The 26,090-nt window shown below is 46.2% G+C and overlaps 1 protein-coding gene across 4 annotated transcripts in view; it reads left to right on the top strand.

Moving 5' to 3' along the window:
• The window catches only part of RAB7A (RAB7A, member RAS oncogene family), a 56,247-nt gene extending 33,030 nt beyond the window's left edge, over positions 1-23,217 (top strand). For 3 of the 4 annotated variants that reach the window (XM_090021725.1, XM_090021727.1, XM_090021724.1), the window contains exons 2-6: positions 14,438-14,498; positions 18,591-18,717; positions 20,761-20,979; positions 21,401-21,529; positions 21,826-23,217. In XM_090021725.1, coding sequence (XP_089877851.1) covers positions 14,446-14,498; positions 18,591-18,717; positions 20,761-20,979; positions 21,401-21,529; positions 21,826-21,921 — 624 coding nt within the window. In that variant the 5' untranslated portion in view covers positions 14,438-14,445 and the 3' untranslated portion in view covers positions 21,922-23,217. Of the gene's footprint in view, positions 1-8,025; positions 8,156-14,437; positions 14,499-18,590; positions 18,718-20,760; positions 20,980-21,400; positions 21,530-21,825 lie in introns of those variants that run through there. The other variant, XM_090021728.1, reaches the window with a different exon arrangement.
• Positions 23,218-26,090: the final 2,873 nt, after the last annotated feature.

The raw sequence follows: 26,090 nt of genomic DNA, 5'->3' as shown, positions 1-26,090 counted from the left end.
ATTGGTATCAGCCCAAAAAACCTTTTATTGGTGCACCCTTATTTATATGCCTAGGTAGCTTGAATAATCTTTGAAGACTGGCTTGACACCTTGACAGTGGCTTCTGTTTATGGGTGGTTTCTCTCACCCTTTATTCCTTCTCTTTCCCCCACAGTTGGTCTCAATTAATGGGAGCAGGTTGACATGACTACAGGCAGCAGCTGGTATGTGAAACCATGCTGGCTAACCCAGCACAACAGATTAAATGAGCTAGAGCCATGGTGCTGTCTAGAAGCCTCTCCTAATCTAGAAGGCACTAGGGAAATCCAGCTTCCAGAGAGAGCATTAGTAAGTGGCATAGACAGCCACAGCTTGTTGGTGTTTTTTGTTTTGGTTTTTTAAGCAGCTCTGACCCTGTCTCATTTTTGAAAGGATGAGACTGAATTTAATGCCTTTTTTTAGTGCAGAATGGCTGTACTGATTCAGCCAGCCTTGGGGCTTCTCAGCAGGGAGAAGTAATGTCAGAAGGTGTGCTCACTGTGCTAGAGTAGGGGTTCCCAGACTGGCCTAGTGCTGGGCTGTAAAGGGTTGGCTGGTGGTCTGCAGGAGAGCTGGCTGCCAGACTGGAAGTGACTGGCATACTGTAGGCAGGTAGCCAACCCCCCCCCCCTTTTTTTGTAACGAGAATAAAAAAAAGGGGGAGGGGGGGTTGGCTGCCAGTCTGGTCATTTCTGGCCCATAGCACAGGGGTTCCTAGACTCCTTAGGCTGAGGACTGGCAAGCCAGAGTGCCCACATGGACACAAGCCAGCTTTTGGCTTCCCTCTAGGATGGCATTTAAGTAGAATAAAAATGCCATCTGGCACTCTGCCAGCATTGGCATAGCAGTTAGTGGTGTAACCTAGACTTCCTGTGTAGGCAAGGCCCTTAACAAATCAACATGCTTCCCTGCCTGAGCTCTTCTGTCAGCCAGGAATGCCTTTGGGGAAGCCCAACCCTCTCATGCCCTGACACTTGGCTTCCTCTAGGCAGGACGGGAAGATGAGGCAACTTGAGTACAGGCTGAGGGGTGTTGTACAAAACGGGCATCCACCCATGGGAGTACAGGGATTCATTTGGCTGCTGATCTCCTAAATTTTTTTGGGAGGGAGAGAGCTTTCTGGTTTACCAAGTGTTGAGCAAGCACATACTTGGTAAGAATGGCACTGACTCTTAAATGATGCTTTTAACTCTGAGCCTCCAACCATAATGCATAAACTTACCTTAAGTGGCTTGCCAGGCATCCTGCTGGGGCTTGTATTGCTGGGCATGTGGCATACCTTCTGCAAATTGGTGCTAGGCACATGTTGGCTTCACACTGCTGTTCTATATGCCATCTCTAGAAGGGCAGTGGATTTCCACCCCCCTTTCCTGGTGGCTTTCTTTTCTCTGCTCTACCTGGTCCTATTGGTGTCTTGGGGGTGTTTTTTTTGGTGGGGGGTTCACATTTGATCTTGTGTGAACACCTGCTATATAGGTTGTGTTGATCATTTGGGCACTCCTGCTGAAAACTGTCACTCCTTGCTCTTCCCCCAAAAGGCATGGTTGCATTTGACTGAAATGAGCCCAAGGCTAGCTGGCAGCTGTAAGATGTTTGGATGGATTGTTTAAGTCTGACTCGTAGCACTCCCTTCAACAGCAAGGGAGTTGTAGGTGATTAAGCATGCTGAGCCTACACATGATGCTGTAATCTTGGGCTGTGCAACAGAGTCAGCCAAGTACTGTTCCTATGGACTAGGGTAGGGTGGGGGGCACAAGGCTAGGAGGAAGCAAACCTAGCCAGTAGTTTGACTCCATCTCCTGTGCCAAGGGGCATGGTCTAAGTTGCACTGTAAATAGGCAAATTTATCTGTCTGTTTGAACAGCTCAATCAAAGTAGAGTCTAAAACAGACCAATTGAGCAGTGAAACTAGATGGGGGGGGGGGTTTGGATCCTGTAGGAGAGCCATGCTTTAAATGGAATTCCAGCAATGCTTCTATTCCTATTGGATTAAGGCTTTTAATACCTAATCCAAATCTTGGGCTCAGCTTGTGATGAATATTGACATTCAACTCAGGCTTTTTTTTTTTTTCTCTTCTGAATGGGGTCCCTGATCCACAACAGCTGTTGTAACAAACCCATTGCTCTTTAGTGCAGTTCCAAATGTGCTTTTGTATGTGGATACCACTGACTTGGGTAAACTGTGTGATGGGAGGTGTAGTTGAGCGACAGTACACTGAAAGACTGTCTTGGAGTCAGGTTTCCCTCCCCCTATCAGTGGTATGTGCCAGTATTTGTCAGGCATCCCTGGCATTGATTAGACCAGGTATTTGAATCCTGTGGTGTTTTTTGTTCTTGTTTTTTTGGAGTAGTATACCCTGGTAAACAAACAATAGCTACAATCAAAATGAACAATTTGACTGGCTCTTCCTGTACTGCTTGAGCAGTTCATATGAAGCATGAGTGGTCAGTAAAATTAAGGCTATGTCTTCATGAATCTGCCTCTTTTTTATTCAGTAAATATGAATTTTGAAAACTCTTCAGCATCAAGCTTCAGCACAGTTTATCTATGACTTGCAAACTGAAGCAGGAATGTGGGATTGGCCAAAAAAAATGTTCTGCTGGCTCCCAGTCGTGTTGTCTACAGTCCTTCCACTGGAGTCTGGTAAGTACTGCTGAAGAACTGAGGTAGCAGTCACAAGATGTATCAATTGCATCTCCAAGCACTCTGATCAGTGAGTCCTTCAGAGTTATCAAGTGGTTCCCCTGGAGCCTAAATTATAGGCTGCTGTGTTGGCATTGGATGCTGAAGTGTAGGAGAGGTCATGTAGCAACCTTTGACCATCAACCAAGGTTTTACAAAATGTGCTGCTGCCTGCAGGAACTGCAGTACCTACATGCAGTGTCCTATCAGGAAGCAGGCTGTAGGGAGCTAATCCTTTGCTGCAGCTGTTTCTGTGGATGCCTGCCCTTGCTGAAGGGTAGAGAAAAAGTAACCTTGCTATTTTGGGGGAATCTCCTACTTACTTAAAGGCAGTAGTGGGCTGTCACTGGATCTGTTAACCAGCTGCTGATGAGAAGTGGGTTGAAAGCAGAAGGGAGCAAGTTGGATGGTGCATGGTTTGGGTGTAAGATTTTTTTTTTTGGTGGGTAGGGGAAAGTAGCAGAAGTGTGTGCAGGGGGTAACTGGAATGGGGCTAGAGCAGCAGTGCTATCTGTTGCCAGCCCTCTTTTCAAATATTCCAGGGAAGCAGAAGTGAAAGTTGTCCCTGAGGTGCAGTTGGCTATAGTGCTGCCCATTAGGGGTGTATGAAGCGGGCCCTTTTTGATTTGGATTTGGCCCAAGCTGGAGTGGGTGATTTTTTTGATTAGTTGGGTTGGGTGTTTTTTGTTTTTGTTTTTGTTGTTTGTTTGTTTCTTTGGATCACTGACCCTGATTTCAGCTGCTTCAAATCTGAAGATTTGGTGCTGATCTAGAGAATCGGTGATTTGTACATAGAAACAGCTAGAAGTGCTTCTGGTCCTCTTCTGGGTCTGCTACTGAGCTAGGGAACCCCCCTGCACTCCTGTGGGATGCTCCATGCACCCCAACATCGCAGTGATCACAAGCCCTTGCTACCTAGAGGTATGCAGAAAAAACACTTAAAGCTGTGTCTATGTCCAAAATGGATTTGGAGAGTTTAAATGGTCCTCTGACTTGGCCACTGAATTGGGCCAAATCTCTGCCGAATTGAATCGGGGATCAAAGCTTCACACAGCCCTACTGCCCATGTGGTCTTGATTTTAAACAAGGATTATCAAGTCCCAAACTATCAACAGACCTCAAATGAATTTAGTCCACTTCTTGCTGGTGCTTCCCTCCAGGAGCATTTGGGCATCCTGCTGTCTTAAGTTCGAGCATTTGTGAGACTTGCCCAAAAGGACTACTGGGATGTCGGCTTGTTTGCCACACCACTGTATGATGGGTAGAGGGGCCTGCATAGTTGCTCACAGCTGGTACCAAGTAACAGCACTAGACTGAAGGTGTTCATAAAAAGCCTAAATGACTAGCCCCACCTTTCTTCCCTTCCCCCACCTCTGAGGGCACTAAAAGATATCTTCTCATAAATGGTCCCACAGCAAGGCCATTTGTGGTGCAACAAAGTTTCCGAGGCTTAAGGAGCACTTCAAACTTTCCAGTGGTACTTCTCACAAACTTCAGTGTGAAAACTGTGGTACTCTAGTTCAGTTCCTCATATGCTTGTTTTTGTTTCTTTATTTTCCTTTAATTGTGCAAGCCCCCCAAGGCTCTTGAAGAGCTAGGCTTATATGAACAGAATGCCAGAAAGGTACTTCAGAGCAGCAGTTTACCAGCTTGTGGGGCTCAGACAATCTTTCAAGACTTCTGTAACCCACTGAAGAGGGATTCAGTGTTGAGTGACATAGCTTCACACCCTTGTCTACCAGACATCTCTAACCTCCTAAGCCCAAGGCTGTGAGTCTGTGCCCACCACTGAGCTGACCATTGTTTTAAGAAATGGTGCTATTAACAGGGCATCCAGTTGTCCCATGGATTTACCAATACAGTTTACTTCCTTCTGGGCTTCTAGTCTGACAATTGTTTTGCATCTAATGGGCAATTCTAAAGCTAAACTCATCAACAGATGTGAATTAAAGGCTTGAGTCAGGTGAGCTGTAGATAAAGCTGTCCTAACGAGTATCCATTGGCAACAGTGGCTGTTAATGCAATGATATGTCTCTGAAAACCAAAATGGCTTGCATTAACTAATAGTAGCAGAGCTGTTGGAAGAGGATGCTGTGGCCACTGACTGGGCTTGTTGGTGGGAATAGGTTGGCAAGAGGCAGTGACTGGCATGGGCTCTGCATGCTGAGTTCTTGGTGAGCTCCAGTCTCAGCTGTAGGCAATAAAAATGCACATGGCAGTGAGTCTGCTCTGGACTGCAGCTCTGAGCATGGCTGGGTCTCCAGTGTGATGTTAAATGAACAGCTAAAATGGCTTCACCAAGGAAGTGTTGGCATATTTTGGTCTTGGCTGCCTTTCATGGGAAGTGACTGTTATGGGCGAGCTGACTAATGATGGGGGGGCGGGGGGAAAGCAGTGAGCTAAGAACCCAGTTTACTTTGGAAGAAAGTTCTGGAACCAAATGGATCTGTTGGGGGAAGGGAGTATAATGCAATAGGCAGGGGAGATGCCCTTCTATATGAACTGGAGTGACTCAACCTCTTCAGTGCCCCTCACTGTCTGAAGATCGAGACGGTAGGTAGTGAACAATGCCTTGTCCTGAGCACAGGTTCCCCCAACCCACTCTAATGCTACTACTGATCCTGGAATGACAGTGCCTAAGAGTGGAGGGCTAAGCATGAAATATTACCTTGAGCTCCGTCTCCAACATGCTTGAGACTGCTGCGTATAACCAAGTATCTTAACAGATTCCACTTCTAGATGTGGAGTATGGGAGTAGATGAGCAGGTTGTGCTTGGGGATCATGTTCCTGCCAGTCCCTTTGGGGCCAACTTCCATCTGCTGCTCACAAGTAGATGCAGTGCCTGAGGTCACCACATGCTCTCCAGAGAAGAAACACTGCTAGCTCAGTCTGGGCTTCCCAGCTCTTGTAATGTGTCCCTGCTCCACTGTCTCCATTCTTCAGTGAAGCTCCTGCATAGCAGTGACAAGTTGCTTTGAGCAGGAACAGAATGACTGAGCTACATTGCAGTCATAATGTTGCACTGCTTAATTGGGGCTCATGGAAAAGCTTAGACTGGCAAAAGCTGTCCCAGGAGAGAACTTAACCACTGCTGTGCAAGCAGCTTTTCTCAGGACTGGGAATCCTCAGGTGGGAATAATCAGGTTCTTGTGGGAATCCCCGGTGCCTGTCTTTGCATTCACCTATCTGATCCCGAGTGAAAGCCTCCAGATACTTCATTTAACACTTCCTAGGGATTTTTTAAACCTGCATCTCCACATCCAGGTAGGAACAGTTGCTTTTATTCCTGGGGAGAACATATGAAAATCTTATGATTTGTGGAGTTCCTTGATGGGTGCAATGGGTGTTTATAACTGCAGTCTAGACTCAGATGTTGTATAGCCTGGGTAGACAACCCCCAGTATACATGCCAGAGCATGGCATAGAAAGTCATTTTGCTTGGCACAACGCTTTTGAAAGGGGCTGGGGCTGTCCTACCACAACAAGGATTGGGCCTCACTCGGCTCTCCTGCCATCAGCCCCTGGCACAGCCACATCTTCCAAGTCCAAGTTGAAGATGTTTGAGCAGTGCCAGAAAACAAGTTCCTGACCCCTGTTGGATAGACTCCTCATTTCATTTTGGATTTTACTCTGTGATGACATGCCTTCTATATAGTGCTCATAAGTAGATGGTCACAGCTTCACGGGCAGCTTCTGCAAGCCTCATCTGGGTTAACTTTCCAGGGTCAAATCAAAGATGACTATAAAATGACCAAAACTTTCGAAAGTATGAAAGTCTGTTCCCTGGGTCTACCCAGTCGGCTTCCTAGTGAAAACCGCTTTTAAGAGCCCAAAGCTGTCCCTTGGGGGTAGATTGAAAGCGAGACCTCCTCCTTATTTGTGTTTCTGGGAGGGGGAAACCCAAGTTATGAACGCTGGGAAGAGCTTGTATTCAGAGCCTCCACCTAATTCCTTTTCCACTAGTTCAGGCAGCAGAAAGGAAGGCACAGAGCACCCTGAGTGACAGGATCCTTTAGATGGCTTCTGAGAAGGGTTTGTTGGAGCAAGCAGTGCACTCCAAGGCAGTGCTGATAGCATTGGATTGACTCCTTGGAACAAAGCCTGACTCATCTCTTGCTAAGAGGCCCTGTGCAGAGCTGCCAGCTCTAATTTTTTATATGCAAATCAACACTTTACCACAACTGACCTTTTTTACTTTCTCTGTTTAATTAGTCTAGCAGTTGGAGTTTTTAGTGGTGCAAGATCTCTGGCTTCTGGTCCTAGAAAGCCTGGGCAGTCAGGTTTTGGGGAAACTAGAGCAGCGTCCTGCTAGGCCTGTTCTGTAAAGGCCTTGCAGGAAGCTGCTTGAAGGCTTTTCTTGTACAAATTGGAAAAACTGTATGCTCAGCTTCTCTAAAAAAGATCCAGAAACTCTGCCACAGATTTGGATTTTTTTATTTATTTATTTGTTTAGTAAGGATGACATGATTTCTAGCAGGCTTTTTCTAGTCTATTAAGGTAAGGCGCATGCTGCAGTGAGCTGAGGAAGAAGAGAATTTCTAAAACCTGTGAAGTAGAAGAGTTGGCTGGTAGTTTCTCCTGTCAGGATGTCCTTGTTGGCACAAAAGACTTTCTGCTGGTAGAACAGTCTGTCTGTTTTGTGTTTTTTGTGTTTTTTCTTTCCTTGCACTTGACACTGACACACTGGTAGACCAAGCTCCAAGAATGCAGTGTTCCAGCAACAGACTTTTTATGGTCTAAAGTGTCCCCAGATATTAAGAAAAGTGACCTGCATTTTGTATAGCTCCCTTATTTCTGACAATCAACTTTAAAAAGGGCAGGGGGTCTTCATATCTCTGTGTAAGCAGTCTTTATAAAAACAAGATGACAAGAAACAACAGCCTCCACTAAAACAGTTGGACGCTTCCTATCTGCCAGTCCTTCACCCTGGTCTTTCACAGAGACTTATTTGAAGACGGAGGCCTCTCTTGGGTTAGGCTCTGCATCTCATGTAAAACTTCATCTCTGGCCTTCGGGAATTGATCTCCAATGTACATCATTTTCCAACCCTAGCCAGATAGCACAGTGTTAGTTCTAGAGCATGTAACTATCACATGAAACCAGCGTCCTCCTATCAAAAGCCTGAGGCTCTGATGCTACAGTGGGTGACAAAGAAGTAAGAACATAAGGGGTCCATAATAAGCTTGACCACTGTGGTATGTTGTATTCCACAGTGGTACAGGAAAGGCAAGGGAACAGGGAATCTTATGCAAGGCCTACACAAACTGATCTATGTCTTCCCCTCTCCTTCCTTACAGCTCCCACCATTCAGAGGCTTAGGAAGTCTAATTTGGAGGCTGCTTCCCTAATTAGCATGTTTATTACCCACTGGATCTATCCTGCATGAATGTCTAATCTTCTGAACAAGCTTCAGTTGTTGGTCTCCATCTTGTTGCAGTGAGTTCCTCAAGTCTGTAAGTTCTGTGAGTAAATAGAGACTGATTATAGCAGCTATGATGTCATGGATCCTGTCTCTTCCCCCTCCAGTTTTTCCACCTTTCCAAGCTAAAAAAGTCACCCTAACTAACTAGTCTTGCCTCCAAAAGCCTGTCCATAGCCCTGATCATCACCATTTTTTTTCCCCTTTAACTCCTCCCCCTGCTGCAACACTCCCCCACCCCCAGCTGAGGCTTAGTTCCATGGACATGTATTGTGATCTGACACTTAGGTTTTGTGGCTAATTCCTAACATCCAGTCTGCCATTCAGCTGTTACTAAACACTAGGCTGATGGCTTCAGAAGACTATCCACAACAATTTGACTTTTTTTTTTTTTTTTTTTCCCCCTTCCCCAAAGTAGTAACAGCTAATACAGAAAGTGTGGGGTGTCTAGGGTATCCTTCCCCCCCTCTACTAAAGGTCTTTGAGCCTCCTAGAGAAATCTGAATGGTATCTGACTTGGAAAGAGATGAGGACCAGCCTGAATTGGTGTCATGTGCACACAAAGGGAAATGAAAGAATGGTGGTTTTTTGACAAACCAGGGAGGCTTGACTGTTGATGATAGCAACTGCTGAGCTCAGCTACAGAGGCCTAGAGTTTCAATTAGTTTTTAAGTGGAATTTTTAAGCTCCTTTTTAACAGGGCTGGCCTACCTACCTGTTCAGGTGCTGAGAGAGGTGGTTTCCAGAACCTTTAGATTCCACACCCACCAGTGTGTGTGCCTTGGCTTCCAGGAGTACTGAGGTGCGCGAGGAATGGGAGAAGAAAGTGACTGTTGTACCAGAGAACAACTCCACTTACCACAGTGTGCCAGTTGCAATGGCAGTGTGGTGTATCAGTGTGGGGCAAGAATGGTAAATAACCAATGGTAAATAGAGCACAGGCCTTCTGCTAACACAGATGGTCAGTCCTCTGTAGAATGAGAACACTTCTGCACTTTTTCATGCTGTCCTCATCTGCCTTAAAATAAAAGCAGCAATGCTTTTAAGCCAATACAAACTGTCCATAAAAACTCTAGAACTAGGTGAATTCAGCCCTGTTCTGTAACTTGGGATGACCAAGCCATAGTATAAATAGGGCAGCTTCTATTTGGAATAGGCAGTCCTGCTCTTCAGACTTAGAGAAGAGTACTACCTTTTGAGAACAGATGCATGCTTAAATCTTTCCCTCCAAAGCAATCTCTACAACTTGCAGGAAAAAAGGGAACAAGAGTTGTTTAATGAAATATTTCTCAGTTCAGTTAGACCAAAAAAAAAAAAAAACCACCCAAAACCCTGCATCAAATAAGTTTTGGTTTGGTTTTGTGTTGCCTCTGCATATACAACCAGTAATGGTTAGTTATCTGCTCTGGCTTGTTTCTCTCGGTTGGAACTTGAGGTGCATTTTTTGAATTTGAGGTTCTATTTTCTCTGAAGCGATCTGACTTAAGGGTTGATCAGAACTTTGAGATCTGCTCTAAAATGAAAAATCCACATAGCAGCCTTCCTAGCCATGAGACCTTTTAACTACCACCTCCATGTCACTCCTCCCTCTGCACCAGGCTGGAGCAGCTCTCCTAGAAAGGAACAAGATCATGGACCTGGTAACAATTGTGGAACTTGCCCTCAGCTGAAGTGCGGTTTCTTGCACTAAAAGCCACAGTGTCTCTGCTCACAGAAGAATCAAACCCTTGCCTATTCTGACTTGGCACTTTGCACCAAACTGGCTCTGAAGTGGACATGACTTTGAATGTGTGTGCTGTCAGAGTGGCACCCATTGAGTCTTTGAGACTGTGCTAGTTGAGATGAGCACTGGACTTTAAGGGTACTGGAGTGACTGTATCAGCCCTTTCAATTCTAGTTACCTTTGAATAAAATGATGCTGTTCAAGCTCCTTGTATGAAGGATTGAAAATGCAGGGAGCTTTTTCTTGCTGTTGTCCTTGCACTTTCTCACTGGTAGCATAGGGAAGTTCATGAAGCTCCAAGAGGCATCTCAAATTACAAAAGCTTCCTCCAGATGTCAGGTTTGGACATGAGGGCAGGTCCACGAGAAATCAAATGGAACTAGTGCTCTGAGTGCTTCTCTTCTGAAGATCGGGCTTCAGTCTTGCTTGTGATCCCACAAAACTACTCTAGTGCCAAGTGGATGAATCCATCCAGCATATCTGTCCTGCTAATCCTTTGCCAGATGGCTAAATTAGTACCTAGTCCCACTGCTCAGGCTGGCTGCATGGCACTACAAATGAGCTTGTGTGGCCCTGAGTGGAGGGAGTGGGATAGACTTCTAGCCTTGAGCAGTATTCAGAGCTGACAGTACTGGCTCAGGATTAACAGACCCATGAGGACTATTCAAACTAACTCCCCAGAGCCCTCTAGTGGGTAGAGGAAAGGGAAAACCACCTGCTTGTGGGTTAGACTTGGCTTTAAGATGCTCTTCTATAGCAGCTGAGCTGAAACTGCTTTTTAAATACAGCAGAACTAAAGAAGCAAGCATGCAGGCTGCTGCTAAATGTGAGAGATTCCAAAAGGCAAGCTTAATTTCCTACTGAAGAGGAATTAAAATGGTGATGGGCTTTGAAACCAATAGCCACTCAGGCTTGCTCTGCTGCTCTTGAAGGCTTTGCTTAAAGCTCTACTGGCTTTAAGCACCTGATTCTGAGCCAGGGTGCTGCAGCACCCTGAGCTGCCTTGATCCTGCAGGAGTGTTGCAGGTGCCACACTATTAAGCTTGTAATTCACAAGAAGTCTGAATATCTGCATTCTTTGCAACAGAAGAATTGCTGTATTTTTCTGTAGGCAAAAATAATGTCGGCTCTTCCCCCATTCAAAGGGTGCCTCCAACTAAAAAGGTAAGGCTGTAAGCAATGTAAAAGCCTGTGGCCACTCTTAAACTGGTTTATGCAAGACCTGGGCCCTTCAAAAGTTCAAATAGCCAAGACCCATTGTGCTAGACATAAAACAAATAGATTTCCTGGCCCAGGGAGCGTATCCAAACATGAGACAAAGGATAATTAATGTCTATATACAGACAAGTGGGAAGAGTAAGGAAACAAGCTAGGCAGGATTAGAGCTTCAGAGCTAATTAGAAATGGCCTAATGTTGACTGGCTCTTGAGTGTCTCAGGCCTATAATTTGAGTCCTACTTTAGCTCAGCTGAATTCTGAAGTCCAGCAAGATCAAGAGGCTCAAGGACCAGACTTTAACCAGTGAAGAGGGCTCTGGACAAAAACAACAGTGTCTAGCCCAGGGAGATGCTCCTAATATGCTAAAGTGCTTTCATCCTCTTAATTTATTGTCTCTGGAACAAAAAGAGTTGGGATTCTTCTAGCTCTAATAGAAGCTAAGGTGTATAAAAACTCTCAGCTGGAAGTGCCCAGCTGTTTAGATGGCATGAAGGGAAACTGGTTGGTTGTAGGCATATAACAATTATTCCTTCTTATTGTAATAGTACAACAGAGCAGTCCTGTGAAAGTTTTTTTTTTTTTTTTTTGATGGTTTAATAAAATGTCACTTGCCACATGAGCTTACCTGAGCAGTGTCTCAAATGCATTGCAGTATAGCTGGATTCTTTTTTTCTTCTTCGGTGCCCTGGAAGGAAGCAACACTGCCCAGGGCTACTAGCCAGCACAGACTTCTTGCTGCTTCCACCCTGACTTGCTCTAAAGCATAATCTAGGATGACTGACTGAGGTGCAAACTGGCCTCAACTCCTCTCTGCAAGGTAACACTTAAACTAACTGGAGAAAATTCTTCCATTGATACCCTAGCATAAAAATGTCTCCAGTCTGACTGCTCTGGCAGCATCTACTATCTCATCTTGGCAAAGACATGAAACTAGTCCTCAGCTGTAGAGTATGTGATGGATTTTGGTGAATTCTTCCTGACTTGAATGTCTTGGATGTTTACAAAATGGTCCAAGGGGTAAGGGATAACATACTCAGAGTTGAGTTTCCCCTTTATTAAAGTCCAACTCTTTTTACTTTGCCAGTCTGATAGTAACCAGCTGTGGAAGAAGGGAGCTCTTGGGACTGCTGGTGCAGGCACTTCAGATAAAAGCCACCCCCTTGTCTCACTCTAGTTCAAGGCCCTCTATGGCAGAGGTACCCAACCACTAGGCTGCAGTCTGGTACGGGGCTGTGGAAGGCTGGCTGCCAGGTCATGGGGGGGCCCCCCCATCTGTCTGCTTGGGTGGATGGCTTCTGCTGGCAGTGGTCACATGGGGGGCAGCTGGCTCTGTGCCCTATGCTGATCATTGGTGTAGAAAAGGAAACCATTGCTCTACAGGATTGGACAGTTGCACCCAACTGTGAGTCCACTTCTAATTTAAACTAGAATTTCTAAAAGCTTTTCCCTGCCTTGCTTCACACAGTAATACCCTCAAACCCCAAAACATCCAAGTTGTGAGTTCCTGCTTATTCCTTGATTTAACTTTTTTTTTTTTTTTTGTGGATCTCCTTTAGTTGAGATCAATGCCTGAGATTCCAGTATTTCTGTAGTTCATGTTAAATCTAGTAAGATCATGGCTCTTGCAAAACTCCTCAGTCCCTCTAAATAGTGCGTGGAAGACTGCAGCAGGAAACTGATTGTTGTTGGCAATCTACAGCTTCTCTGCCAGATGAGTCTTGCACCTTTATCTATTATTCATGTCACCTCTAGCCTGCCATGCATTTGTACACCCCCTCATGTCTCCTGGGCTAATTGCTCAAATGGGAATGGACATGGGAGTCCTTGTTCAGAAAGCATCCATGTGCTCACATTCCTTATTGCATGTGTATCTAGGGACTCTTAGTCTTATGCTCAGTTACTTCAAGCTATTACTGCTACCCTGTTTTAGCAAAGGGAAGCATAGAATGGTGTGTGGCAGGGTAGATGAGCCAAATGTTTTGTTGGGTGGGGGGTGTAGATTCATCAAGTATTACAGTCTCAACTCCTGGTTTCTGAGAAGTCCTGCTGGACTGAACAGCTCTGTATAGTGTCTGACTAAACTGCTGCAGTCAACTTCCTAGGAAAATAAAACTGTTCAAAATATCAGGCTACAAGCTGACTAAACCTTGATTAGCTAGATGAGAAAACTAAATGTCTTGCAGTAGGGCTTGTAACACTCCTCTTCCTTACAGCTTCAGGATGAGGATGTTTGACAAAAGTGTCTTTTTTACTCCCTTCTGGAAGCAAGGATGGAGCAACAGCTACTGCTCAGCAGTCCTTGGTGCCAACACTGCTCAAAGTTCTTGGTTGCACTACTGGAACCTGTGAAGGAAGATGCTAGTTGCTGCAGCTGCAGACTGGAATCTGCTGACAGATGTTTGAGCCATGTTCCAACCGTTCAGTTTGCTCTTTAATTCTCAGTTTTAGTCTGCGCTTGCACTGCACTGGCAGCCTCAAGTACCAGGTTGACAAGATGACTTTAAAACTACATGGAATAATTGGACACTGTTGTCAGAACAAGATGTCCTCTGCTTTTTTTGTTCACTTCCCTTCCATGCAGAGGTACTTGGAGTTGCAACAGAACTGATTTTGTTGTGGCTAAAATCTGTAGAAATAGTGAAATGGGCTTTCCTCCAAAGTAAGGATTTAGCCTTTGTTTGCACTGGTCTTCCTTTTGGTGTGGACACCTCTGCAGAGAAGTCTAGTAGTTGGGGGGGGGGGGGGGCGGGGGGAAATGATGGTATGTGCCCAGCTCCAACAGATGTATTTAGATTGCCTAGTGCTCCCTTCCCACCTTGTGCATACTCTCTTCCACTGAGGCTGAAGTTGTCCTACTGGATCATAGATCAGAGGTTAAGAAAACTAGTTACTTATGTACTAACAATTATTCTTGTTTTCCTGTTGAACACCTTGAGTTCTAACACTGATCAGGGAAGTAGTAACTATTCCAGGAGTGGTGCACTTATGTGCCTTTTGGCTTCAGACTAGAGCTTGGTGTATCTGGTCCATCTTCTTGCTTCCTCTTTTGGGATACCCCAAACACCTGTAAACTGATACTGTCTCTACTGGGATCCTAACTCTATCTTCAGTGACAATGTGCTGATACTGCCAGGTTATAGTGCAGTTTAGAGTATAGGTCCACAAAAGAGAAACCAGCTTCAGTTGCTGACATGTACCAGCCTCTAATGCATGCAGACTGTAGAACTTCTCAGGAATGCTGTGGAGCAAAATTTGGAGTTGCATAAGACCTGGAACCTGTCTCGGTTCTGACAGAGCAGTTGACTTTTGTAGCCTTCTTTGTGCAATAGGTAGTTCCTCATCTGATTTGACAGGATTCATTTCTTTCTCTTCCAGTTTGAAAGATGACCTCTAGGAAGAAAGTGTTACTGAAAGTCATCATCCTTGGAGACTCTGGGTAAGTGGAGCTACATAAGGTAATAATCTGCTTCAGTCCAGCTGGGAGCAGAGCAGAACTGGGAAGTGTTATTTTTCTTTGATTCTCTGAAATGGGATTGGAGAGAACTCTAGGAGGCTACATCTAGTCCAACTTCTTGCTCAAAGCAGGACTGTCCCCCAACTATATCATCCTAGCCAAAGTGTTTTTTGTCTAATTGGGTTTTAATCTCCAAGGAGGTAGTTGGGCTGTAGAAAGCATCTAGCTGCTTTTTACACATGACTGTAGTTTCCCATCTTTCCATACACTTTGTTATGGCTCTAGCAGTATTGCCAGCTTGTTAGGCAAGGGAGAACTTGGTTGAACTGGGGCAAAAATGCCTGTCTTTTAGATGAAATGATTCCAAGGGGTAAAGTGCCCCAAATAGTTTGCTGAAAGGGGCACATGGACCAGCAAGTGGTGGGACATGGCTTCTGCCACTTGAGGGGTGGGGCCTTAAAGAAGGGATGTGTGCCCACTCATCTACCACACAATTACAAACCTGAAACAGAAGTCTTAATATTAAAAGAGGCTTTCATCTCATCATCGGCATTTCATAGTTTCATACCTTCTAGGGTCGGAAGGGACCTGAGCAGATCATCTAGTCCGACCCCCTGCCATGGCAGGAAAGAGTACTGGGGTCAAACGACCCCAGCAAGGTGTTCAGCTAACCTCCTCTTAAAGACCCCCAGGGTAGGAGCCTGCACCACTTCTTTTGGAAGCTGGTTCCAGACCCTAGCCGCCCTGACTGTGAAGTAGTGCCTCCTGATATCGAACCTAAACCTATCCTCTGCCAGCTTGTGACCGTTATTCCTGGTCACTCCCGGCGGTGCTCGGGGAAACAGTGACTCCCCCAATGCCTGCTGATCCCCTCTGACTAGTTTATAACAGGCCACAAGATCCTCCCCCTGGGCCTTCTCTTTTGGAGGCTGAACAAGTTCAGGTCCCGCAGCCTCTCCTCATGGGGCCTGCCCTGCTGTCCCCTGATCATACGAGTGGCCCTCCTCTGGACCCTCCCCATGCTGTCGACATCCCTCTTGAAGTGCGGCGCCCAGAACTGGACGCAATACTCCAGCTGCAGCCTGACCAGTGCCGCATAGAGGGGGAGGGTCACCTCCTTGGACCTGCTCGAGATGCATCTGTGGACGCATGCCAAGGTGCGGTTGGCCTTCCTGACTGCATCCCCACACTGCTGGGCCCTGTTCATCTTGGAGTCAGTGATGACCCCAGATCCCTTTCTGCCTCCGTGCTGACAAGAGGGGAGTTCCCCAACCTGTAGGTATGGTGCCGGTTGTTCCTCCCCAGGTGCATCACCTTGCACTTGTCTGTATTGAAGCCCATCCTATTCTTGTCTGCCCACCCTTGTAACCTGTCTAGGTCTGATTTGTAGCCTGTTGCATCCTTCCAATGTGCCCACGTCCCCCCACATCTGTGTCATCAGCAAATTTGAACAGGGTGCTTTTTACCCCCTCATCCAAATCGCTGATGAAGATGTTGAACAGTGCGGGCCCGAGGACCGAGCCCTGCGGAGCCCCACTGCCCACGTCCTTCCAGGGTGAGAGAGACCCATCCACTACCACCCTCTGGGTGCAGCGCACCAGCCAGTTGGCGACCCATTTGACTGTGTGGGTGTATACACCACAGCCCCCAGTTTCTTAATGAGAACAGGGTGAGAGACGGTGTCAAAAGCTTTCCAGAAGTCCAGGAAGATTATATCCACTGCTACCCCTGTGTCTAATGATCTGGTGATCTGATTGTAAAAGGCCATCAGGTTGGTCTGACAGGACCTGCCACTGATGAACCCGTGTTGGTTGCCCCTAAGCATGCAGTCCCCTGCTGGCCCCCCCTGGATGTGTGCCAACATAATTTTCTCGAACAGCTTGCCTAGGATCGAGGTGAGACTAACCGGCCTATAGTTTCCCGGGTCCTCCTTCCTGCCTTTTTTGAAGATGGGGACCATGTTGGCCCTCTTCCAGTCCTCCGGTACCTCGCCAGAGCACTACGAGTGCTCATGAAGTTGTGCCAGGAGACTTGCAATGACCTCGGCCAGTTCCTTTAGAACTCCAGGGTGGAGATCATCTGGGCCGTTGTATATGTCCAACCCCTCCAGAAGCTCCCTAACTAAATCCTCGTTAACCTGTGGCCCAGGTGTGCCGCCTCCTCTGGGGCCTGAGGGGGGCCCAGCAGGGAGGTGGCTGTTCTGGTCCCTACTTAAGAAGGTGGAGGCAAAGAAATCGTTAAACATGTTAGCTCTGCCATCTGGTGTGACGACCAAGTTTCCCATGGCATCCTGCAAGGGCCCCACATTACCCGGGACCTTCTTTTTTACCCCCTACATATTTAAAAAAGGACTTCTTATTGTCCTTAATCTAGGAAGCTAGCCCCAGTTCCATCACTGCCTTGGTCTTCCTAACTACCCCCCCTACATCCCCGAGCAACTACAGAATAGCCCTCCCTGGTGATGACCCTTTCTTTCCATTGGGTATAAGCCTCCTTTTTAGCAAGGAGACATTCCTGGATGCTTTTGGTGAGCCATGGAGGCTTGTGTGCTCTCCTGCTCCCTTTGATCCTTGTTGGGATTACCTTCCTTTGGGCTTTGGAGGATCGTCTCCTTAAGGAGCGACCACTCTCCTTGGACACCTGGCTCGGCTCGGCTCCCCTCCCCTCCGGGACCTCAGCGCTTCTCCAGCTATCCTCCTTGGCTCGTTGAAGTTTGCCCTCCTAAAATCTAGGGCTGCTGCCTTACTGCATGCCTTTGCCACCTTGCGCTGGATGGTGAATTCCAGCAGGCGATGATCGCTGTCGCCCAGGTGGTCGAGCACCTGCAGCCCCCTCACCAGGTCATCACCCGTGGCCAGCACTAGGTCCAACAAGGCGTCCCCCCTGGTGGGGCTGTGCACCTCCTGGGTTAGATGGAGGTCCTGCACTCTGGCCAAGAACCTACATGCTTACGTGAGCGTTCAGACCTGGCTGACTGCTCTTCCCAGCAGATGTCTGGGAAGTTCAGGCCCCCCATGACAACCACATCCTTAGCCTTCACTACCTCTGTGAGCTGACCCAAGAATTCCTGGTCAAGCTCTTCTCCCTGCTTGGGAGGTCTGTAGTAGACTCCCACCGTTGAGTCCCTTTCCCATTTGTATGTTGTTGCCTGGAGCTAAATGCTATATGATTAACAAGCACTTCATAGGACTGGAGCTATAAACTCCTGGCTTCCGTTAACCAATGAGCAGACTTTGTACCTGGGTTTATAGCAGCCTGTAATCTGACTCTGACTTTAATAAACAAATCTGATGTCACAGCAGGGCACCCAGCGAGCTGCTGAGCAGGGAACGCTTGCCAGCCAGGAGAGTGCATGTGACCTCCAAGCTGCTGTCTCTGGAGACTCTACTTCCTGAGCTACTTCATACAGGCTTAATGAACTGGTCACTAAACACTTTAGTGACTGCAGCTGTACTAGTGAAACTGCCTGTTTGTACATGCTAGCGACCTTCAGTGAGCATAGCTTAAGCCTAGTCTGAAGAGACTTGGATTAAAGATGCAATTTACTGTGGGGTAAAAAGTGGGGCACTCTAAGGACTTGCTGTCCACAAGCTGGTTCTCTTGCCATGGGGTAAATGCATGCATCTAGACAGGACAGCTGCACAGTTCCACAGTGAATCTTCTGTTCTCAATGTATGCAGCAAGACTAGGTATCCTATGCTCCTTACAAAGGGATGTGGGTTATGGCTATAGGTCACATAGATAATGGATGGAGGCTATGGGGAGACTCTTCTGTAGATCGTGAAGAAGGTGGTATTGCAAGAACTGCTTGTTGAGATACCTGCCACCCAGTTTCACCTGTCTAACTGAAAGTGTTTTAAAGCTTTGCATTCTTCCTGTGTTTTGAGGAGTACCAGTTTGGCTATGCAGTGATTTACTCAATGTTGTTCTGGGTGGAGGGGAGGTGGGCCTGTTGTCTTAATCCATCTTCAGTGAAAAGGAGCCAAGCTTGAACTCTTTTAAATATGCTTCAGCAGGCATAATGGTGTCTGCAGAGGCTACTGCCTGCTCAGTCTTGCTTCTTTATCTATACAGGGTGGGGAAGACATCACTTATGAACCAGTATGTGAACAAAAAATTCAGTAACCAGTACAAAGCTACAATAGGAGCAGACTTCCTGACAAAGGAGGTGATGGTGGATGACAGACTAGTGACAATGCAGGTGAGACAAGCAGCTATGTCTTGTTAACCCTTGGATGCCTTGGGACATGTTGGGACTTATCTCCTTGACACTGGAGTGTATCTGAGCACAGAGGCTAATCCTTTGCTTCATAGTAACTTAATTGCTGCATGTTACCTGGGGAGACTTGGATCCTGTGCTGGAAGCATGACCACATCCCAGTAGGCTCTTGGATACTTCCAGGAAGGATCCATCTGACCACTAATACCCAACATCAGCTCTTAAAAGCAGTTCCTCGCCTATTACTTTCCCCTCTCCCACTCTTAAGGGGTAGGATGCGGCGGGATCAAGATGGAGAAACCTCAGGTTGAAGCCCAATTTATTATAAAGCATTTTACTTAACAAGTAAATTGCTGGAGGGATGTGAAATGGCCAAGCATTGACATAAGGGAGGCCCCAGTGGGCTACACAGACTTGGAATGTGGTCAGGCTCACTACCACTGGCTTTTGATGGCCTCCTAGCAATAGGAAGAAAGAATACCCAGAGTGGAATCTGTGGTGGGGCTCATCCAACTCAAAGTGCATCTCTGCTGGCCAAGAAAGCAGGCTTTGAACCACTTCGGTCAACAGGCTGGAGCAGGTAGTATCAAAAGCTCTGGGTAACAGGGCTGAACAAGGCCCTGCTACATCTTGTGCTTGGCTCCTCCTTGAATTCATTCCAGAAGCTTGTCAGGTAGTATAAAGCTGGGGACTTGTGGCAGAACAGGTTGGTTACTGTCAAGAGCCACAGATGCATCAGCATTATGGTATTGATCCTAGATTGCAAATAGGAGGCATTTAATGAGCTACCCTCTGAACAAAGATACTGGGTCTGATTTATCCCACACTTAGATCTGTGGGCAGGAGGGGGCAGTAACTCTGCCACCTCAACATAGGCATGTACTCATCTAGACAATGACGCAGCTGGCTTCCCGCACCCATGGTCGTGACCGTGATTTGCCAAATCAGTGTCAGCTTTACTAATTGTATAAGTCAGCAGTTTAATACTGGCCATAAGACACCTTTTTTTGCTTGAAGGCACTCCATAACAAGCCATTATGTGGGGGTGAAGCTAAAGTTCCTTTCTAGCCAACCAACTAGCAGTTATCTTTCAAACTACTGTTCTGTAGCTGTGCCCCCCTGCCAATCCCAAGTTTTGCACTTGAGTGTAAAGAGGCATAGGAGTGAGCACCTGGAAAGCCTCTTCCACTTACTGGTGACATCAGTGGCAGGCTAGAAATGGACAGATTTGCTGTGAACAGACTAACTGGACCAAGGAACAGCAACTACAGGAGTTGGCTTTGTTGCAGCTTTCATTCTGAAGCCCTTGTCCAAAAGGAAGTGTACTTCTAGATCATCCAAAGAATCTGACTTGACTTTTTTAACTAGAAGCAGTAAACTAGAAGCAGCTACAGACAAACTACTGGAACTTGAAGCTCACTCTCCTGTGAGAACTGAAATGATGGCTCCAACAAGATTGGAAACTCTTCTGGGCACAAACTGTGAAATGGGAAGCCAGGGCATATAGTTGCTATCGACCAGGTCACAGGCTTGTAGGAGCTAACAAACCTGCTGCTTGCTGTAGTTCAGCTGCCAGTGAAGCTTATAAACTTGGCAGTATCCAGTGTAAGACCAGTGCAATTGCTAGGTACTTAACCTACTGGATGTGCATGAACAGGAAGAGTAGAGTAACTTTTTTCTGATGCATTACCCAGTTAGTGCAATGTGACCATTCTGCTTTTGTCATCTTCCCAGTCCCCCATAAACACCACCTAAGCAGCACCTGACTGTTCAGTATTGTAAAGAGCAAGAATATTTCACTTGATGAGGATGGAAATGGTTGGCTGGTCAAGTACAATGGTCTAACTTGCCTCCCACTTCCCAAGTATGTAACAGCCTCTAGCCACTTCTGTGAGGCTGGTTTGAGGTTGTAGAATTTGTTCACTCCAGACTCCCTGTATTTTGTTGCCTTGTGCAGTGGGGGTGGGGATGTTGCCATGTCTGCACAGATGCCAGTCTCCTAAACTTTTTCTTTTTATCTTGCAGATATGGGATACGGCAGGGCAAGAAAGGTTTCAGTCTCTGGGTGTTGCCTTCTACAGAGGAGCAGACTGCTGTGTGCTGGTGTTTGATGTGACGGCCCCCAATACATTTAAAACTCTAGATAGCTGGAGGGATGAATTTCTCATTCAGGCCAGTCCAAGAGACCCTGAGAACTTTCCATTTGTTGTGCTGGGAAACAAGATTGACCTAGAAAACAGACAAGTAAGCACAAGGCCTTGCTAGCCAGCTTCTAAGCGAAAGTTCCTGGTGGGATGTAACTGATTGGGTTGGCTCGCTGTTTTCCCCAGTTTATCAGGGCATATCAAAGGGCCTGGCTCCTAATCTTTCTTTTTTATTAAATGTAACCAGCCTAAACCTTGGGTAAAGGGAAATCGGTATGGGTGCAGAGGCATGGCTGCAGCTCTCGAGCTATAGCTGGACCTGGGCTCCAGCATGCTCTGCACTGGCTTCCCTGGCCAGTGTGATACAGGGTCAGCCTCTTCAAAGCAACAGCTGTGGCTGACCAAACAGGGTGGTAGTTTCCTGGCTGTCTTGTTTCAAATGCCTTCATAGAAACTGATGCAGGCACAGAGGTGCCCCCATGCATAGCTGGGCTGGTGATGCTCATTTCTTCCTTGTGCAGGTTACCACAAAACGAGCACAAGCCTGGTGCTACAGTAAAAACAACATCCCATACTTTGAAACCAGTGCCAAGGAGGCCATTAATGTGGAACAAGCTTTCCAGACTATTGCACGAAATGCACTTAAACAGGTATGACATGGAGTGTTGTCTGGTGCCCTCTAGTGCTAAACTAGTGCAGTTCTGTGTGTTTTGTGTGTGGTGTGGTAGGAGGAGAGCATGGAAATAGTCACCTTCTCTTGAAGAAGCTTCTGCCAAGGGATAAGATGGGCCCTTTCCAGCAGAATGCTTTTGGGTAGGTTAGCTACCTACCTGCACTCCCACAAGACTTTCTTCAGTGGCTTGTTCTTGGATGAGAACCAGTGGGGAGAGGGTGGAGGAATTGCAGTTGATGACTAACTTGGTTCCTCTTCATCTCCATTCATTAGGAAACTGAGGTGGAGCTTTACAACGAATTCCCCGAACCCATCAAACTAGACAAGAATGACCGAGCGAAAGCCTCTGCAGAGAGCTGCAGTTGCTGAGTTGGAGCTGGAGGGGTTGAGCACAGTCCTTCACAAATGGATATCACACTTAGGCCTTCAAACACAGCCCCTCTTCTGTATAAAAATAAAACAAAATTTAAAAAAATCCCATCTCCAGCTGCCAAAATCCACTCATCTCCTGTGAGCAACTGTAAGCCCAGCCCTCCTACACAGAGTTCATCCATGTCCCTATACCCATTCACATCGCCCCACTCCTTGGTAGCAGACCTTTTTCTTGGTTTGAAATGGGAATTCTTATGTCTGGAATGGAAGCTAACCCTGGGTGTCCAATGGAGAGAAACTGTTTACAGGTAATCTGTGTAACAATTTGCATACATTTTTAACTGTCTTGTGTTCCCCTGTGAAGGCTGCAACTGGGAAAGGCTGATTACCCATAGTTCATTGCAAGCTCAGCGCTCAGTCTGACTAGGTTGAGTTTTGTATGTATCTCTGTTTAATGCTTGTTACTTTTAACTAATCAGATCTTTTTACAGTATCCATGTATTATGTAATGCTTCTTTAGGAAAAATCTTATAGTACATGTTAATATATGCAACCAATTAAAAAATGTATAAATTAGTGTAAAATTCTTGAATGACATGTCAAAGTACTAAAACACAGATTCACTAGAAAGTGAGGAGGACACTTGAAGTGTGGTGTGCTAGCAACATGAAGTCCAGATAGAGGCAGTATTCTGTACAGTAGGAGTGAGAATTATGTAAAAGTTCTTACTGACTTTTGAGAGCCAAAAAGCTTCATCTCCTCGGGGGGAGGGGGGGGGGAAATCCAAGTCTGTCTGGCTTCCTTGTATCTAAATTCTCAAAGTTGATTTTCATGAGATTTGATATGCACACTGGATTATTGGATTTAAAATTAAATATGGCTGTGAAATGATCATCTTGTTTGTTCACCACCACCCCCCAACCCATTTAACATCTCACAGGAAATGCAAAAAAGTCTAAGGTGAGATGTTCCAGTGACTTTTGCCTTTTTGTAGAAGGAGCTCCTTCCCATCTGGCTTGTGGCAGTCATACCTTGGCCAATGACTTGAACTAGGAACCTTTCCTCTCTTCTTACTGACCACTACTATAGAATTATTTTGGTATGGAGAAAACTCAGCAGTTTAGCTCCTTTCCCCCCTCCTCCTTTCTCCCTAGTATTTGTTCTTGCATTTTTGTAGCTTGCTTAAATAGAGCCCTTTTACCTGTTTTTTCCAGAAATCTACATTCTAGTACGTAGGCTGAGCTCTTCTGTAAAGAGACAAACATGATGCCAATAAACTTAACAAAAACAGAACTCAATCCCTCCCTGTTTCTGATTCTTCCTCATTACTAACCTATTCCCTCTCTTTTTCTACACTCAGCATGGTAACTCTCCTGTCACTAAGTGGCCACTTGCTTAAATGGAAGCTGTTGTCCAGGCATCCTTCTCGTAATGGCTAATACATACATGGTCACTCTTCTACAAACTTCAACTTCCATGGGGATAAGCAGCCTTATTCCTAAAACTTTAGGAAGTGTCTCCTTCTGTAGACTCAAGCTGCTACTGAAATGGCCTAACCTGAAACTAGAAGTCTAACTGCATACTCTGTACTAGAAGCTGTCAGACTTTTTCTAGTTCTGAGGCATTCCTGAGAACACTAAGGACCTGGTCATATAGGACTTTGATTTTACTAGCTTGGTTTCCCTTGTTTTCTACCAGTGTAAGGGTAGAGGTAGCAGGAAATACCTTGGGACTTGGTAGCAGGACACTAAAGTTTCAGTTCCACTCCTTGCTTCTTCCCTACCCTACTATTGGTGTTGATAAGGTACTAAACCAATCTGTTCCCCTAGCTGCTGCTTCAAAGGGATGTGTACAGAGACTTGATTCCTGCACTGACTTCCTTTTACTCTCAACCTGGTATATCATTAATCCATTATGTGGCAAAGGGTAAGACCAGTAGCTAGAATAAGCAACAAGTTGCCAAGGAAGGTGGTAATAATTAAAACAAAAATCCTTCTATCCAACTCCAGATGGAGGGCACTGGGGCAACAGCTGCTCCTGCTAGAAGCAAGGATCATTCCTAATGCATGTGACCTAGCTGCTTATGTTTAAGCATCTTTTCCCTATTGCAACAGCACTGCCACCCTGGAGTGTTCCAGAGCAGGGCATTGGTCCTAGTAGCTACTGGTCCCGTCACCTCTTTGCACAGACTTCACTAATGACGGCAATAACCCCCCCACCACCACTATAAAGGTTAGGGGGCAGAGAGGAAGGCTCTATTGCACTTGTGCTGCTTTTAGGACACAGCAGTACATGTGTAGAATGCTTTCAGCAGGCTAACTATTCTTCTGTTCTCCAAGGGGCAAAAATCTCTCCCTCTTATCACTGCCCTTGTGGTGGAAGGTGCTGCCTCTTGAGGGAACTAGTACTTCACAGAGCACCTACTAGCCCCTTTTCTCTTGCATGAAACCCTTTCCTGAGAACAAGGCAGGGCCCTTCTTATAAAGTGCGTAACACTTCAAAGGTGCAAATTAAGTTTGCATCTCTTGCCCCAGCACTTAATGATATTATATGATAAAAATATGTTGTGAAGGATGCAGCTGCTTAAGTGCTGATATGAGAAAAGGGATATGGACATTTTTTTCCTACTTGAGAAATCTTCTGCATAGTCTACAAATGAGCTTGCTTTCATTAATCTCTGCAGATCCCACATCCCTCCTGTTCTAATGTGCTTGAAGGGAGTCATCCTTAGTTTTTCCAGGGAGCTTCAGCAATCTATACATATAACCTATGCATGCAACTTTTTCTGGCCTTACTCGGCAATATAAAGCTTTGACATTTGAAGAGTCCCTTCATCTACTAAGTTGCAGTATACTGTGCTAAACCAATCTTGTGATGGATTTAATTAACTCAGGTGGGCACTGATCAGGGAAGATGCTAGATAATGAATGTGAAGATGCAGTTGTTGGTCAGCATAGTTTTGCCACTGCTGTTGAGTGGCTTCATGTTTTTTGGCCCCAGGGGGAGAAGTCTGTAGGGCCTGGAGAACAGAGGTCAGGCTGGCAGATGGGTTATGGTTGGAACAGATGTCACAAGATGCTTTTTTTTTTTGGCTTTGTTTCCCCATGTGCCTCTTAGTTACAGAGGTGGGTGCCTGGCCATGGGCTTGTGTACTCTCCTCTCCCAGCACCAAAGATCAAACTGGCTTTTAGAGTCTCTTCTGCACAGAGAAGTGGATGAAAAAGACTTTCTATGAATCAAAGAACTGTTTTTAGTGTTTCTTGTTTCTGAACAGGTGAGCAATGAAAGAGCGATCCTGATATCTATAACAGATCCTAATATCTATAACAGCACCCAAAAGCTTGTTTGAAGCAGGGGTAGGTGGAAGGTATGTGTACAAAAGGTTGTATGTTGTGGTGGCAGCAGCAGCAGACCCTGGCTGGGCTGTTCTCAAACATGTTCTGCCAACCCATTTGATTTTATACGTTCCAAACCTGTAGTGGTTTTTTTACCAAGGATGCTCCACTGCATTACTCTCCAGCTGCTCATAAGCACTTTGTCTCCCAAGCCTCAGAGATGACCATAAGCAACCTGTCTTTTAGATTTGAGCTCATCTGTCCTCCCTCGTGCACCAAAACAGGTGTTAATGTTTCTTATGGAAAAGAAAGAGGCCTTTCACTTCATCCACAGTGGTATGAACAGCTGCAGGATCTGCAGCTTCCTGTCCTGCACTCTTGTTTCCTGACCTTCTTGGTCCTTACAGACCTCAGTGCTAATAACCAGTCTGCTCCACTACATGCTTCACGTGGCACTGTGGCAGCAGTTGGGGACACTACTATGCAGAGCCATCCATCTCACGGTGCCAAGCCCAAAACTATGCTTTGGGAATCTCCCCTAGGGAGCCTATGACCACCTGTCCCATCCTCTAGAAAACACCTGCCAGCCTGGGGTAATGCTGCTACCACCCAGGCACTGGTCTCTGTAGAGCTCTGTGCAGCCTGGGGTACACAAACCCTGCAAGCCATGGGGTGATTTGCCCACAGTAATCTTTTTGGGTGCCTTTTTTCCGCCTAAAGCCTCCCTGGTTAGCCTCAGGTAGGATTGGGGACATAGACTAGCTCTGCTGGTCAAGCCAGGAGCAAAAGGCTTCTCTCCCTCCCTCTTCAGTAAACCACAGCCAAGCGCAC

This window comes from Crocodylus siamensis, chromosome 11, assembly GCF_052110815.1.
Source record: "Crocodylus siamensis isolate JL-2025a chromosome 11, ASM5211081v1, whole genome shotgun sequence".
Lineage (NCBI taxonomy): Eukaryota > Metazoa > Chordata > Crocodylia > Crocodylidae > Crocodylus > Crocodylus siamensis.
Note: the sequence above shows the minus strand (reverse complement) of the source record. Positions and strands in the feature narration are given on the sequence as shown.